Below are 16,509 nucleotides of genomic sequence, written 5' to 3' on the forward strand. Positions count from 1 at the left end.
AAAGCTGATAGTCTTCTTCAGAAATTCCTAAAACACTTCAGATAGCATAGTCATTATTAAATAATTCGCATGATTCATAGTCGGATTGATAAGTGAAGATATAAGTATAAGATTTTAAATTAATGATACTATTTTATTTAGAAAATTTTTTGTCATAATTCAATAAAGAAACAAGTCAAAAATGTATTATATATTATTTTTTTTAAATAAAATATCTTAAGGTGACGCATCAGTGAAACGCCAAATAATTTTCAACTGTACGGGCGACGAAATTTTGGACTCGCTGCCATTCACTGAGAGAATGTTGACCCGGGAACACGTCACTTTGCTGCGTGATGGCGACGGGTCAATTAATTCTAAAATCGTGTAAAGATGACTAAAAACGTTACCCATTTACTTTAAAAAGAAAACATGTCAATGAATATATTATTATTGTTACTAATAGAACAATAAACAGAACATAAAATGGACGTATGTTGGATTTATATGACAATTAATATTTCGTTTGACAGGCGTCATTTTCACCCGCCACCCGCAATCCGCGCATCGCCTAGCGACGATCTTTTTAGACCGTGCCTCAACTAATGCATGGCCTTAATTATACTTGCACAGGGACGTTTACTTAGGTCATTTCTGTATTAAACTATAAAATGTTATTGAGAAAAAGTATTTTCAAACACGAATAGGTTTTTTGAGTTGTTTCCCTATTGAATGCTAACTCAATTATTAAATTTAACAGATTAGACTTGGGCTAATTAATATAATTTATGTTTCAGTTTTTCACTGCCACATTCGCCATTGAAGCAACGCTCAAATTGATCGCAATGAGCCCCAAATATTATTTTCAAGAGGGCTGGAACATCTTCGACTTCATCATTGTGGCATTGTCACTGCTCGAGTTGGGCCTCGAAGGCGTCCAAGGATTGTCCGTCTTGAGATCGTTCAGATTGGTAAGGACATGTCTATTTAATATTAATACTTACCTACATAAGCATACAATAATAATAATAAGATATCCAATCACTTTATACTCTTATTATGAAATTCGAATTATGAATTAACTAACCATCACCATATTCTTCTCTTGAAAGGATATTTCCTTTTTCCTGTCTAGTACAATAGAACCTTAGATAATATACTTAATACAAGTACAAAGTTTTTGTATTTATGTCATTCAAAAATGGTACATGTATTTCACTACATAATATCGTCACTATTCAGGCAAAAGTTACCAACCCTCAAAAAGGCAGTTTTGAGTTGAGTATGTCACCCGAAACGTAAAATTATATTCTTTAAAATGCAAAAGTCAGCACCACCAGTGGGTCTATTCTATACTTATCGAACACTAAATTGATAAATAGTATCAAACTTAGGGTAGGTTTGTATCAAAATATTAGCACTTATTGTAACAATTACACGAAGCCGGTTTTTATTGTTGCAATAAGTGCGATATTTTAACAGCAGCAAGATAGGTGCTGTTAAAATATAGCACTTATTGCAACAATAAAAACCGGCTTCGTGTAATTGTTACAATAAGTGCTAATATTTTGATACAAACCTACCCTAAGTTTGATAATATTTTTCACTTTATCACTTTAGCGGTCGATAAGCATAGAATAGACCCACTGGTACATTAGTTAGTAAAATATTGCTTAAATCCGAATTATTTGATTTTCACTGAATGACTTTCAATAAAATCTTAACAAGCATAAGTCATTATCAACGGATAGACATTATTGACACTATAAAAAATAAATCCTTCATTATAAACATAGAAGCAAAAGTCACTAAACTATGTATGGTGACTTACTGATTTGTCATTTGAAAATTTCTAATACTCGTCTGACACAGGCAACAATAACTAAACAGGAATAGTTACTTTAGGTTGTCATAATAAGATCGCTTTGGTCCAGGTTATTAACAAGCAAAAGTCACCCAACTACATTTCAGCCATCTTGCCTTTTTCAAAACTTTCCAGATGTATTAATTAGCATCAAAAAGTAAAAGTAACCTGAATAACTTATTAAGAAGACATGATAAAATTATGTAATGTAGATAAAACCTTAAAAACAGTAAAATCTGATATTTCCTTCATCTCCAAACTTTCAAATTACAATATCTCGAAATTTTGGGATGTTTTTTGGGTTGTTGACTTTTGCCTGAACGGTGACGATATTATGTTTATACAATGTTCTCATGTATTTAATCTGTGATGCCCATACCGCAGAGAGTATATGATAGCTTAAAAATATTTTACTTACCAGCGTTTTATGCAGCATTACAAACCATTGTATAATAATAACTATAGTATTTGTACTATAATTTGTCATTTCCATCTTATGATTTTGTCAAAATTACTAATAGGAAAAGTATTTTGAAAAAAAAGATTATGTAGGTAAGTAGCGTATTCATTGACATGTAATTCGTTACATCCAAATTGTACAATTTCGAATAGCAGGTTAGAGAATCTGAAAAAAGGTCTCAAATCTGACATTGTAGGGAATATTTTCATTTAATTCTGTTCTCAGCTATGGCAAGACATCGTATTATTAATAATGAACAATTTATTATGTTGGTTATTTTGGCTGGATTTTTTATTTTCGTACATAATTCCACAGTAATTATATTTATAACAAGTTGAAGGGGTTATCGCAAGACAATGATATGCCACATAATTATGAATTTGTTGATTTTTGAATAAAACAAATTCCCAGGGCATACACTCACGTTTTACTTAAGACACTTAACTAAAAAAAGAAATACACCGATGTCTCAATAATTATGATCAACGTGTAGTTCTTACAAATTCAAATTTTGCTATAAAAATGGTTATAACAATAATATGATATGCCATGCCGGTCAAAATTGATATCGGACAGTCATCCACGCCTTCTGCTCCAAACAGAACAGTTAGGTGTGAGATATATCAAGTGTATCTTGTGTGTCCAGTACATTTTTTTTCTTATTTGTCCAAGATTTGTATTGGACGATTGAAGATTTTTAACTAACTTTCCGTCTAGCTAGACATTTTCAACTTTTAGAATATATCAGAACACGGCGACAATGCATTCTTTTACTACTTTTAGCCATTTTTAAGCAGAATCGAATTCATTTTCAGTTAATTCTATTTTGTATAGAAAGTTATTATTGTTGGTTGCTAAGGGGGTCCTAGCAACTAAATTATTAATATATACGTGCGTTACTATGGAAATCAATATGAAATGTCAAAATGACATTTCAGTATTCTATATTTATTCAGTATTTCTATCAAGTACAATAAAAAGTTTTTATTAATAGATATAATTGTCAAGTTTATATGTTTCAACAGAAAATTTAAAAACATGGTATATAAAAAGTTCTTTTTATCTTGTAATTATTTAAACTGTTTTTATGCTCCCATGAAAACTTAAGATTTTGCAGATATACAATTTTGCAATGGAAACGACGACTTGTATAATTAATATGTGCTATGTAAGCGAAAATTAAAAAATATTAATTTACAAAAAACGTCGGGAAGCATTGTTATATGGTCGCTTTGACTTTCTTATTTGTCTCGCTTTTGTTAAACGTTAGATTTATCTAATGATACAAATGGTGTACTGTATTACAAAAAAGGTTGGAAAGCACTGATATATGGTCGCTTTGACTTTCTTATTTGTCTCACTTTTGTTAAACGTTAGATTTATCTAATGATACAAATGGAGTTTGTATGGATGCCACGTTGAAGATAGGCCATAAAAAGTTAACACGATGATGTTTTTCCAGCTGCGCGTTTTCAAGTTGGCGAAGTCGTGGCCAACGCTGAACTTGTTAATTTCCATAATGGGTAGAACGGTGGGGGCCTTAGGCAACCTCACATTTGTGCTTTGTATCATAATATTCATATTCGCCGTGATGGGGATGCAGTTGTTCGGCAAGAATTACACAGGTTGGTCCAATCGGACACCCGGCGCCAGGAGGTTCTACCTATTTCAACCTTTTCTTATAATAACCATTTCGCTTTGTAGTGTTTCCCAGGTATTACTCATAATTGGACCATATTTTAGAAATCTCCATACCTGGCAGGCAGTATCGACAGTCTTAATCTCAGGCTATATTTTTTCAATCTGCCTTCGTATATTTGGCATTAAAGTGGTGCATGGCCCTTAACCTTTTCTATGCCTCACGATATAACTAAGGCAACAGATTTTTAACGACACACATTGAATGTAGAGCAAAGCTCCTACTAAAATCGCTATAATACCGATAATTTGTGGCTTTGTATTTCATAATTATTCAAACAGATGTCACTTTGTGTTTAATTTTTTAGATTATGAAAATCAATCGACAGCGGGTAGTAATTTGAGTTTAAAGTCGGACGAGATAACTCGTTGAAGGCATAGAACCGGTTAAGCAGACTCAGTCTTGTGTATTCAGTTATTTTATCTGTTTTTGAAAGGAATATTAAAATCATCTTTCCTTTTAAAGTATGAATCGGTACTCCCAAGAGCATACTAGTGGCGAAGGGTGGAGGTAAGCTGCGAAGATCCGACATAAATAGTTAAAACTAAACTTTGTCAGTCACACTTATTTGTCTTCATTGAACTGAAAAATACAAATTGCAGACGTTATTGGTTAGTTTTTAAAATTAAATTAAACTGCCCTGTCTAGTATATTCAAAATTATTAATCTATTGAAATACTTTTTACATATTCTAAATAGTCCTGTGATCAACTTTAACGCCAAAAATACATTGCTCTATTTTTAACATTTATTATATTAATAAATATTAATCACTTTTTTCTTATAGTATATATTATAATATTATATAATAAGGCTTCAAAATATATATATATGAGCATTTTTTACAGAGCTGATTACAATTTTGCTGGAAGCTACACGTACATGAGACTATATAATATATTATATTTAAGATAATTTTATCTTTATACGTAATAATATGTAACTGCATGCACCATAAGTTGGAATTATAATAATATATTTATTATATTATTATTCATAGACAATATCAATACGGATTATTAAAATAACCTCTCTGGTCAATGATTTGAAAAACAAAACAATTTGAAACGTGAAAACATTACATAGACCTGTTTGCATGTCATGTTATGTCAGGTTTGTCGATAACTATCAAATAATCTGATTGTATGCATGTGATTTCATTCATTGTGACGATTCTTGGCACGTGGCACATATAAAAATAATTGCGGGACATTTATTATTTATTAAAAATCGATTGCAATATAACAAATTTGCAATAAATAAGGAATAAATTTGCTGCCAGCTGATTTAGAAACTAAAATCACAAATAAGATACAGAGAGAAATAATTATAGAATAATATTAAAACAAAAACGGAGCCACGTGTAAAAAAAGATTGAGAAACAGTATTTTACGCTATTAAATTGATATTGTCTAGACATACTACATACAAGGTATAATATTATGTAATATCTTACTTACAAATCAGTATTATACTTAGTCAGTATGGTAATCTTAGGATAGCTACACAACATTTTTTTCGCTTGTTTCAATACACACACCACACGAGTAATAATTAATTTATTTGGTAAACTTACGCAGAATTTGACGCATTCGAAATTGAACATTTTATATCCTATGCGACTGCACATATCTTTTGTTTGCTATTACAGCTTCGTGTGTTCAAGCTGGCGAAGTCTTGGCCCACGCTTAACTTGCTTATATCCATTATGGGCAGAACGATGGGCGCCCTAGGTAATCTGACCTTCGTCTTGTGTATCATTATATTCATATTTGCCGTAATGGGTATGCAACTCTTTGGGAAAAATTACGTCGGTAAGTACATCCGCAATCTACTTTTTTTATTAATCTATTTATATTTTTATGTAGAATGTATATAATGTGACACAGAAGCAATATTTTGAATCTGTGACATCCTTCAGACATGTCGCCATATTAATGACAGTACGCTACCGAGTGTGTCAGCGGCAAAGACTACCTGTTGGGAAGAGGTAAACAATTTATAACCCAAAAAAATAATCATGCTTTGACAAGAAAGATAATATATTTATGAATAATTTTTTCTATGCTTTAAATTAATAAATACACATGACATAAACTCTTATGTTATTATGATATTTCTTTCAATTCACCACTGGACAGCGCAAGCATTTTTCATTCATAAGTAACACTCAGGATGGCCGAGCAGCGTCGGCTTTTAAACTCGTGAGTCCCAAGTTCGAATCCTGGGACTGGCTAATATGCATATTGTTTTTCAATGTATGTTTAGAGTCATAGTATGGACCTAATAGGTTGAGCAAGTGGCTAACATCCATTTCTTATAAAAACAAAAAACTGTTAATACAAACCTCACTCTGTGGAGGCCCAAATGATCTTCTTAGGATCGGACATGGTCAAAAAAAAAGGTATGAAAGTCAAGTTATCTTAAAAACAGATAAGTCATAATTGAAATATTTTGAGGTTGCTGACGTCGTCGCCTAGTTTGAATACAAAAAAAATATTGCATTATTTGTGGCACTAAAATATTATATTGTGATTATTTAATTAAAATATTTATTTCATAGACTATATATACATCTAGACGCCACCCGTTGCATTGCTAAATGAAGCTGCGTGCCATGCGTTTGGTTTGTGAGCGAGCGAACACATTCGTCTACAAATGTTCGAGACCATAGACCATTTCGGTAGTGCTCGCCCAAGTGCTCGCACTAGACGCTCAGAATTAAAATATAATTTTCTATTTTTTTACGTTATATAGTATTTTTAAGCGGTCAAAATGCAACCATTAGGTAAAGATATCCATAATTTAAGTTATTTTAAAGAAACACTAGGTCACTGATATTAAAATATATAATAATATACAAATAAATTATCACGAACATGTATCAACTTACCTATGAAACGTAATACCATCTTCTTGCTTATCAGTACGGCTACCATATTTTAATACAATACACAGAACCATCGTTCCTACTTAATTAACTAAAAATATTTACCACTGACTTTATGTTTAACACAAAAAATAGCAATTTAGCAACACGAGCTACGACACTACGTGAAGCGATTCACCGCGATTTGTCAGCGATACTTTTGGAAACTAACTAAAACATATGTAGACCGTAGACCTATAAGGGTGCCGAATACTTTCTCACTTGCACTCATGCATCGTTTTTGTTCAGGCCTTGATTTATTTACAATTCAAGAAAACTGTTAAATAACTGTTTAGTTTTGAGCCTTTGCCGCTGACATCAATAATTATTCTACTTGCGATATTTATGTATTTTGCATATTATAAAATGACTTTTGTATCACATTATTCAGATTTATTTAACACAATGGAGCCATTCATAGAGTGCAAGTAATTTCAATTGTAACATTTAAAATGAAAGTTTTTTATTGAAATATTTAAAAACTCTGCCTTGTTTGACAATTAAACACTTAAAAGACCTTTGAATGGCCAAATATAAGTAGACCTTGAATGCCAGCAACAGACTTCACTCGATGTATGATGTTTATAAATGGATTTTACATTCTGTTAACTATTTTTTCCCCAGCAATGGGATATACATAGAATGATCCCAATTCAGAATGAAAAAACATACATCGCCAAATACATGCTTTAATTCAAGGCCTGCTGATCACCACTTTCTTAATTTTGCTATTTATTTTAGTAGACAAGTTTTCTTCGATTCCTATATTATTAACTAGTGGTAAACATGAATGATATTAAATCTTAATTAAATTATTTAGATACCAACTTAATTAAATTTATTTTCTTATGTCGTTTGATGATTTTTATTTAAATATAAAGATAGAATAGAATAATAGACATATGAGGATGTGGATCAGCGTTGCCAGATAATTATTTTACCAAATCGGGATTTTTACCATGTGCAAAAAGCGGGACAACCTAAAAAACGCATAGTTCAATATTTTTAATGTTTATTTCTAGCAATCATGAATGACACAACGCAAACTACAAAACTCTTTAACCTTAAAAATAATAATATTAAAACCAATATGTTTTCCTGACACTCACCTATTTGTACTTTGCTGAGGATTTTACTGCTGCTGCTTAATGTATTGGTAAAATTCAGCACATGAGTATATCAAATAATTTCAATCTTATTAACTCAATAGAACATATTCTGTTTCTTGCATCTGACCATTTTAAATTCATCTGAGAAAATACCCGCTCATAATAGCAATTAGATGTTTGTATGCTTAATATAAATGAAATTAGTGTATCCTCCGTACTTCCACGATAGCCGTGCAGCTTAAACGTCTGCTTATAGCGTTGTGGGTCCCAGGATCGAATCCTGGGTCTGGCAAGTACACATATTGTTTTTCAATTTATCCAGAGTATGGACCTAATAGGTTGAGCGATTGGCTGACATCCATTTCTCGTAAAAACAAAATCTGTTAATACAAACCTTCACTCTGTGGAGGCCCATATGATCCTATTAGGATCGGATATGGTCGAAAGAATGCTTAAAATAAATGATATTAGTGTATAAACACGTGTGCATAACGCATCCGTTCTTTTGAATTTGTTGAGACTTATTTGTATTTGTTGAATAATCGTGAATTTAACTATCCCGCGCGAGATGTCTGGCAACGCTGATGTAGATTGCCAAGTAAACAAATTAATACTTACTCTATCTTTAAATTGATTTAAATTTAGAAATTTAATATTTAAAATTTAAAATATTCAAACAAGCCATTATCCTACTTAATTACAAATAATATTGTAATATCCTCTGATAAATAACATTGATAGTAGCTATGCAATTATATCCTAATAATATATTGTCATTTATACAATTTGGATATTATCTATTAGTACTGAAACTATGTAATTTTTGAAAACTCTCTAAATTGATGTAGCATTGTAATAAATTCACACAGGTCTTTAAAATATCATACTTAAATGAGATTATTTAAAAATCTTCCTTTACTGATCTCATTGTCTGTTTCTCAGATAACAAATATCTATTCCCGTATGGAGAGCTTCCTCGATGGAACTTTACGGATTTCATGCACAGCTTCATGATAGTATTCCGAGTGTTGTGCGGAGAGTGGATAGAATCCATGTGGGACTGTATGCTGGTCGGGGACGTCTCTTGTATACCGTTCTTCCTCGCAACTGTAGTCATAGGAAACTTGGTGGTGAGTTGAACAATTTAGGTTATGCAAATGGTATACACTCCAGCGCATATATTCACACACAATAACAACACTAATGGAAAGTTGTTTTCTTGAAAGAACATTTAACGAAATCATCACTTTGATGGCAATAATTGGACAACTACTACAGTACAAAATCAAACTGATTTAATTTTCAAATAATATGTGCGGTGTTCACTTTAGATATGCACATTTTAATGGTGGTCATCTTCCACATTATACCAGCGGTACTGTCCGCGTGCAGCTAGAACACGGTGTTATGCATTGACTTTTTAATCGCGACAAATTATTCTAATATAAATACGCCTTCCGGAACAGGTGCTCAATCTCTTCTTAGCCTTGCTCCTGTCAAATTTCGGTTCATCGAGTTTATCGGCGCCCACCGCCGACCAAGAAACCAACAAGATCGCAGAGGCCTTCAACCGGATATCACGCTTCAAAGCGTGGGTGAGGAGAAGCATCGCCAACATCTTCAAGTTCATCCGCAACAAGCTGACCAATCAGATCGCTGACCACGCACCAGGTGAGGGAGCGCACGCCAGTTGGAATCAAGGTTCATATTTTGGACACAGATAGAAGATAGCTTCATTCTTTTTTTATTTGAACCACAACACCAAAGGCGTTTTGATTTTCTTTTCAATTATTATTTCCTACTGTTACTTTAGTTGAACATGATAACACCAACAGTTACTGACAGTGCGTCGCCATTAAAATTTAATAAACCGTATTAGAATATTCTATCATTTTCCACATCTCATTATGTTACACAAAATTCCATCATTCACTCCAATAATTATGACTTTAAAGTTCTTAATGAACTACACGTTTGAACAAAATTGTCATCAAGCATAGTCGATCCACCGATCATTAGCTTTTCACTGCCACATATTTTACAATTCAATTCAATCAATCCTTCCGTCCAGTAGATTTTTAAGGAGCCCTGTGGCCATTTTATACGTCTCGAAAAGCATTTTCCCGGTGGCTATTCACAGACCGATCAACATTTCTAATCCAATGTCATTTTTACATTTTAGTGACATCTTCAATGCTTTCGCCCAACATACAGGTTTCCATGCCATATTAGGTTACACCTATTTTGAGGATCACTTTTATTGAGGGCCCATGTTTTGTATACGTGACCACTTTAAAGTACCTAAGTTTTTATGGCATTTTAAATATTTAAAAAAAAAAATGGAATATACTATTTTTTATTTATTACATTTTAATGGTGGTGTAAATTCATTGAATGTTATTAATGAAACTGAAAAAGTGTAGATTTATTACAAGATTATATGATTCATAGCACATTATTGATTAATACAACAGAAAATGCTGTATATTATTGTACATGGATCATTTATCTAAGTCAACATGAATTCAACATGTACAATGTTATTTGTTTTCTAACGAGACATTAAATATGTAGCGAAAGTATTACAAATTTAATATAACTAATATTATTAATTTAATATATTATAATTACTGAAATTAATGACACCTTACAAGAAACACATAAATTAGACAATGCCTAATTCATAATTCGAAATTTATAGTAATATTTTTTTTTTTAAATTGTCACACTGATAAATGCAATAATTCAATAACACATGAACATTATTATCATTTTCTTAGAACTCCATTATATCGGTGACTGATATCAATGACACATCTAATAAGTGTTTGGTTCCGTATTATATTTCCGTATTTTCTGTTCTATTATCATTTAAATAGATCTTTGCAATGCAATATTATTTTTAAAATAATTTAATTTTCGAAGATAATAATGAAATAAATAGTGTTTGGCGAAATGAAGAAAAAATTATTCTACCGTGTCCAATATGAAAACATGACGGTTCAAAATTTTTATGTGGGTTTCTATCGATTTCAAAAAATATTGCTTGTGTTTTTGAAATGCAATCATCAAGCTTTCAATTGTACGTATGGAGTCATCGAACAGGTTTGCATAAATGCAAAACAGTATGTCAAACTATCGATGCATTTAATAACGAAAATTAAATTCAAAAATATTATTCCTAACTGTATTTCTTCCTAAGTTATGATTTAATTTTTTAAACTACAAGCAATATTTTTCAAACAGTTTATGTGTAAATATGATTGTAAAATGATGTGTATTGGAAATAATTCATTTTTTATCATATTACAATAAATTCTTGATATTGCTTTTATGGTATTTGAATTGATTCGTCTCTATGATAAAATCTCTTTCAATATAAGATATATGTTATCACGAAACAAATACTTTAAAAGCAATATATTTTACATAAGCATGCTATGTTATACTTTGAAATGTGAATAGATGAATGTCATTTGTATTGCATTTCTCTCTTCTTTTTTGATAATTTTAAATAAAAAATAAATCTAAATTTTTAACAATTTATTGCCCAGAATTGTATGATTAAAATTAATTTATGATGTTGATTTAAAATTTGTTTAAAAACAAATAAATTTAACTGTAATCGTATTCAATAGTCCGATTTATAAAATACGGACACCATATTCAAAATAACATTACCGATAGTATGTTACATTCCTTATCGTGCTTTTAAATTGTATTGTTTTGCACGTCTTGTAGAGATTTTTTTAATTTCTGATGTTTGTTTACGTTAATGTTAAACACAGCAAGCACGCTTTTTAACGCTGTCGTAAAAATTTTACGTAATGAGGAAATGAACATTTTCAGTTAAATAAATAATTGTTGACATGTTTTGAATGTTATAATAATATTCATTTTAGTTGAGTAATTTCCTGAACTTAAAATTAGTTACCTCATTGATATCATTACGTAGTAAATTTTTATCATTAGAATACTTATCAGTTACATTGATATATTATAATATATCTATTGTTGTTTGACTAATTATGTGTTATTGACAGTCTGTATTTCAATGAAATTCTTAAGAAATATACACTATAGAATTTATACAAGTCTCAAATTTATGACACGTTTCAAATGTAAAACCCGCATCAACCTTGCATTGATGTGTCAACAGTGCATCTTGCACATGTATTTTCTTAAGAATTTTAAGTTTATAAATGGAAATATTGGCATGTCAGTATAGAAATATAAATTATGTTAATTTCTTACTGATGCATCGGTTGAAATTAAAATATTTACTAATGTATAAATATATACATTTGTAGAACAGATAATTTTTAACTATACTAGTCATAAAGGTTACAGTAGTATGAAAGTACTACGGATAATCCATGTGTTATCAATATTCTTTTCGATTCTAATATATCTAATTCAAACTAGTATTACGAATACATATACTACAGCTGTTTAATAAGTATCCGACCTTTGGCTGTCAAAAATACAATTACTCACGTGGAGGCCAGAAACCCTGATCCTCTTCAAAAGAGCTTACTTCAGCCTGGACACACTTCTTCTCTCCCAGCGGTCCCGCTATTATTTGAAGCATTTTTGAAAAATCTCTTTGAGAATGCTGTATAGCTTGGCCGTCGCGTTCCTCATAATGTCTTTTTGAGACAACGACACTTTCAGCGACGTTTTCAACATAGTGAATAATCAAAAATCACATGAAGCCATGTTGATAGCCATTTTTGCCAACTAGCAGATGTAGTTACTTCTGTTTCCATAGGCGACTTACGCATGAATTTCAAAGACACCTTCTGGAAGGCCAAACCCTTAATATGCTATATACTGGCACCTATCCCCACTTTGTCCGCAAATTCTCAGGCGGTAACATGATAAAACTCTGTACATGATCATTTACATCATCATTTCAGCTTATTGAGGACCTACCAGGACATGGATCGTTCTTCACTGAGGTTCAACCATTTTTGAACCGGTTGTACCACTCCTTAATTAATGTGATAACCATGGCTTTGTCACCGAAAGTCTATTGAATCTTCCGAATGGTTTCCATTTGGGTATCGTTAAGTCTTTCAGTGTTAACTAAAGACGCGCTAGGCGCATAGCGATTAGGTGGCCATTAGATATAATTAGCATGCTATTTAAATGTGGTAATTAATTAGTGCGAAATTTGATGCAATACCCTACTCAAATCGCTCTGTCATTTTGTGTGAAATGATATCTATCGGGTGCTGAGTACACTCCATCACTTACGGGCTGCCTGCCAGTGAGTCGCTTCGCAGTCGAGAAAATAATTATACCTTCCACCTCCCCAATCGAGGAGACATCCCCTTTCAATTATTTCCATGGGAAAACCAAAGGTCAGATAGTTTTCGAACAGCCATTTGTATATGGTAACTAGTTTTTATCAGGTGCTATTTTTATTGGTATCATTGCCATACATCAGTGGCGAAGGGTGTAGGTAGGCTGTTAAGATCCATCATAAATAGTGCATATTAAACTTTATCAGTCATGCGTATTTGTTTTCATCGAATTAAGACTACAATAATTTACAGACGGTATTTTGTTTAGTTTTTAAAATTCGATTAAACCCTGCGAAAACCAAACCATAATAGATAATCGTCAAAAAATACTCATCTATCTAAAATTATGCCATTAAATCATACATAATTTTGGATTGAATAATATTTTTTATCTATTATAGTTTGGTTAGGCAGGGCTTAATGAATTTAAAAAAAAATAACCAACAACATGACGTGTAATATCTATTTTTAATTCAACGAAAACAAATAAGCATGAATGAAAATGTGTGATCGCCCTAAATATACCAAAACTATTATGGTTTGGTTTGGCAGGGTTTAATTGATTTTTTTTTAAATTACCCAACACCATCTATCAATTGTAGTCTTAGTTCAATAACAACAACAAAATATGACTAACAAAGTTTAATGTGCACTATTTATGTCGGATCTTAACGGCCTACCTCCAACCTTCGCCACTGCCATACATATAGTGTTTTTTTTTTAACTATATTAGTATATTTAAATCTTTGTGGATGTGGTTTATTTTTATTATAATAATAAAAATAGAGATATACCACAACCACAGATTTTTAAATATGTTGTTATAACGAATACTTCTTGTTTGTGTTTTGAATGTTTTCCAGATAATTTTGTGTCATCTTCTGTCTCCTTCTAGATAACAGTTGTGTGTATATATTTTTATGTTGTTTGTAAAAATGCCACAGATACGATGATAAATTTGATTTCTCGTCTTCTATCTATAGTAATAATTAATTAATGATGATCTTTTTGGCAGAATCGAGAAAGTGTTATTTTATATATATACGTTCATTCAAATGCACGCCAATTAATTAATAACATTTACCAAGCATTTGTTCAAAAATCATTTGAAATTTTAACCTTTTCTAATATGTTTGAAAGTATACTATTCGATGTCACTGATTGGACAATACAGGCTGGACACCAAGGCAACTGGATGACTGACATCTGGTCACTGCACAGATAAATAAAATGTGCGTGTCTTGAACCAGCAAGTCTATCATAAAGTGTACATAATATACCTATAATAAAAAGAGGTTTATGATTGTTGCAAAGGCTCGTCTCGCATTTTGATGGTGTGCTTTCACATTCCAATATTGCACAATAACACTTTGAAACGAATCAATATTTTGTAAATTGTGAAATTTGTATCAACAGATTTTCGATTGACACAACATATTATATGGACTGTAGAAAGGAAAAAGGACGTAACTCTCAGTTTTTTCAAAATAGGTTTTATTTGATAATAACATTGTACATGACTAAATACACGTTGTGTCCAAAGGATGCAAGCTGCAAATGCAGATTTATTATCTAAATTTAGCTGGAAATTTAAAAAAAAATAAAACAAGGGATTAAAGTGGCAAAAACAACTTAACCATCAATTTTGTTGGTTTTTCTTTAATTAACTCAATAATTAATATCATATTAGGTACATATATAAAAACCAAATTATTAACTTTCATGCATTTCATGGTTATGTCTATTTTGTATTTTAACTTTGACCGAAAACCATAACAAAAACGTTATTGTGTCTCCTGTAAAATTTAATTTGTGTGGATTATGTCCTTTTTTCTTTCTATGGTCGATATGACAAACTTTTAATATAAAGACAAAATATTCAGGAATCAATCTTGTAGGTCATTTAGTCGAAATATTGAAATATTTATACAATACATCCTGCCAATCAAAAGTTTGTTAATATACATTGCACAATTTATCAACCATTGATTCGTTTGTAATGACCATTGCGCAATATAGCTGCGGTTCAGTACAATATCGGAATGTCAAATCACACTATCGATATGAGCAACAACAACCATAAACCTCGCTTTATAATAGCTAGATATTTTATATTAGACTTACTGGCTTAACACATAATATACATGTATTTCTTCCTGCATTTTTTTCATCTGTGCAGTGTCTAAATGTATGTTCTTAAGTTGTCCTGACGTCTAGTTGGCGGCGACGAATTGTCCTAGACCCCTAAATTCAGATCATCTTGAGACATTGTCTTATTTACAATATGTGGGAGGATGAGTTACAACTAAATTGGTACTGTTACGTCCAGATGAAGGATTAAAATGGAGACCTGATCTAGAGTAATAACATTTTTTTCATTTTATTTTATTTCAATTTAACACAAACTCAATGGACTATTATTTTATTTGGTTATTTTTACTATATCTTAAAAATATACCTCCCATGTTTTTTATTTCCGTCTCTAGATGTCTCTAATAACTATCACACTCCACCTTTAATGAATAACAGCAATCTACGTAAATGCGGTTAGGTTATTATCATTTAAATCCATGAATCCTTCAAGTTAAGTCTTGGGGCCCTATGCATAGTTGTACTTATTAAAATAAGTATGTTTATATACTAGTCGGTTGATTTTTGGTTGTAGGTTTTATAGATTGCACGAATTAATCAATGGGGAGATATGTGATATTTTAATAATTTACCGAAAACTGTAATTAAAAATTGCAACGTATTCGATTGCAGATAGCAGTGGCGAAGGGTGGAGGTAGGCTGTTAAGATTCGCTATAAATAGTGCACACTAAACTTTTTTAGTCATATGTATTTGTTTCTATTGAACTAAGACTACAATTTACAGATGGTGTTAGTTAGTTTTTAAAAATCAATTAAACCATGCCTAAACGAAACCATAATAGTTTTGGTCTAATTTGGGCAATACGACAAAATTGTGCACACTTTTTCATTCATACTTATTTGTTTTCGTTGGATTAAAAATACATATTACACATATTGTTGGTTATTTTTTTTTAATTCATTAAGCCCTGACTTAACCAAACTATAATAAATAAAAAATATTATTCTATTTATAAAATATTCAAAGTTATGTATGATTTAATTGCATAATTTTAGATATTTTATAGA

General features: G+C 31.2%; 1 protein-coding gene across 38 annotated transcripts in view; it reads left to right on the forward strand.

Moving 5' to 3' along the window:
- Positions 1 to 16,509, forward strand: part of para (sodium voltage-gated channel paralytic) — a 278,569-nt gene that overhangs the window by 222,373 nt on the left and 39,687 nt on the right. For 32 of the 38 annotated variants that reach the window (XM_085946084.1, XM_085946083.1, XM_085946093.1 and 29 more), the window contains 4 exons: positions 777 to 950; positions 5,654 to 5,816; positions 8,983 to 9,170; positions 9,507 to 9,711. In XM_085946084.1, the coding sequence (XP_085802210.1) occupies positions 777 to 950; positions 5,654 to 5,816; positions 8,983 to 9,170; positions 9,507 to 9,711 (730 nt within the window). Of the gene's footprint in view, positions 1 to 776; positions 951 to 5,653; positions 5,817 to 8,982; positions 9,171 to 9,506; positions 9,742 to 16,509 lie in introns of all 38 variants that reach the window. The other 6 variants (XM_085946086.1, XM_085946087.1, XM_085946094.1 and 3 more) reach the window with 1 other exon arrangement.

This window comes from Rhyacophila brunnea, unplaced genomic scaffold (assembly GCF_057557595.1).
Source record: "Rhyacophila brunnea isolate RB1 unplaced genomic scaffold, BYU_Rbru_1.0 scaffold_19, whole genome shotgun sequence".
Taxonomy (NCBI): Eukaryota; Metazoa; Arthropoda; class Insecta; order Trichoptera; family Rhyacophilidae; genus Rhyacophila; species Rhyacophila brunnea.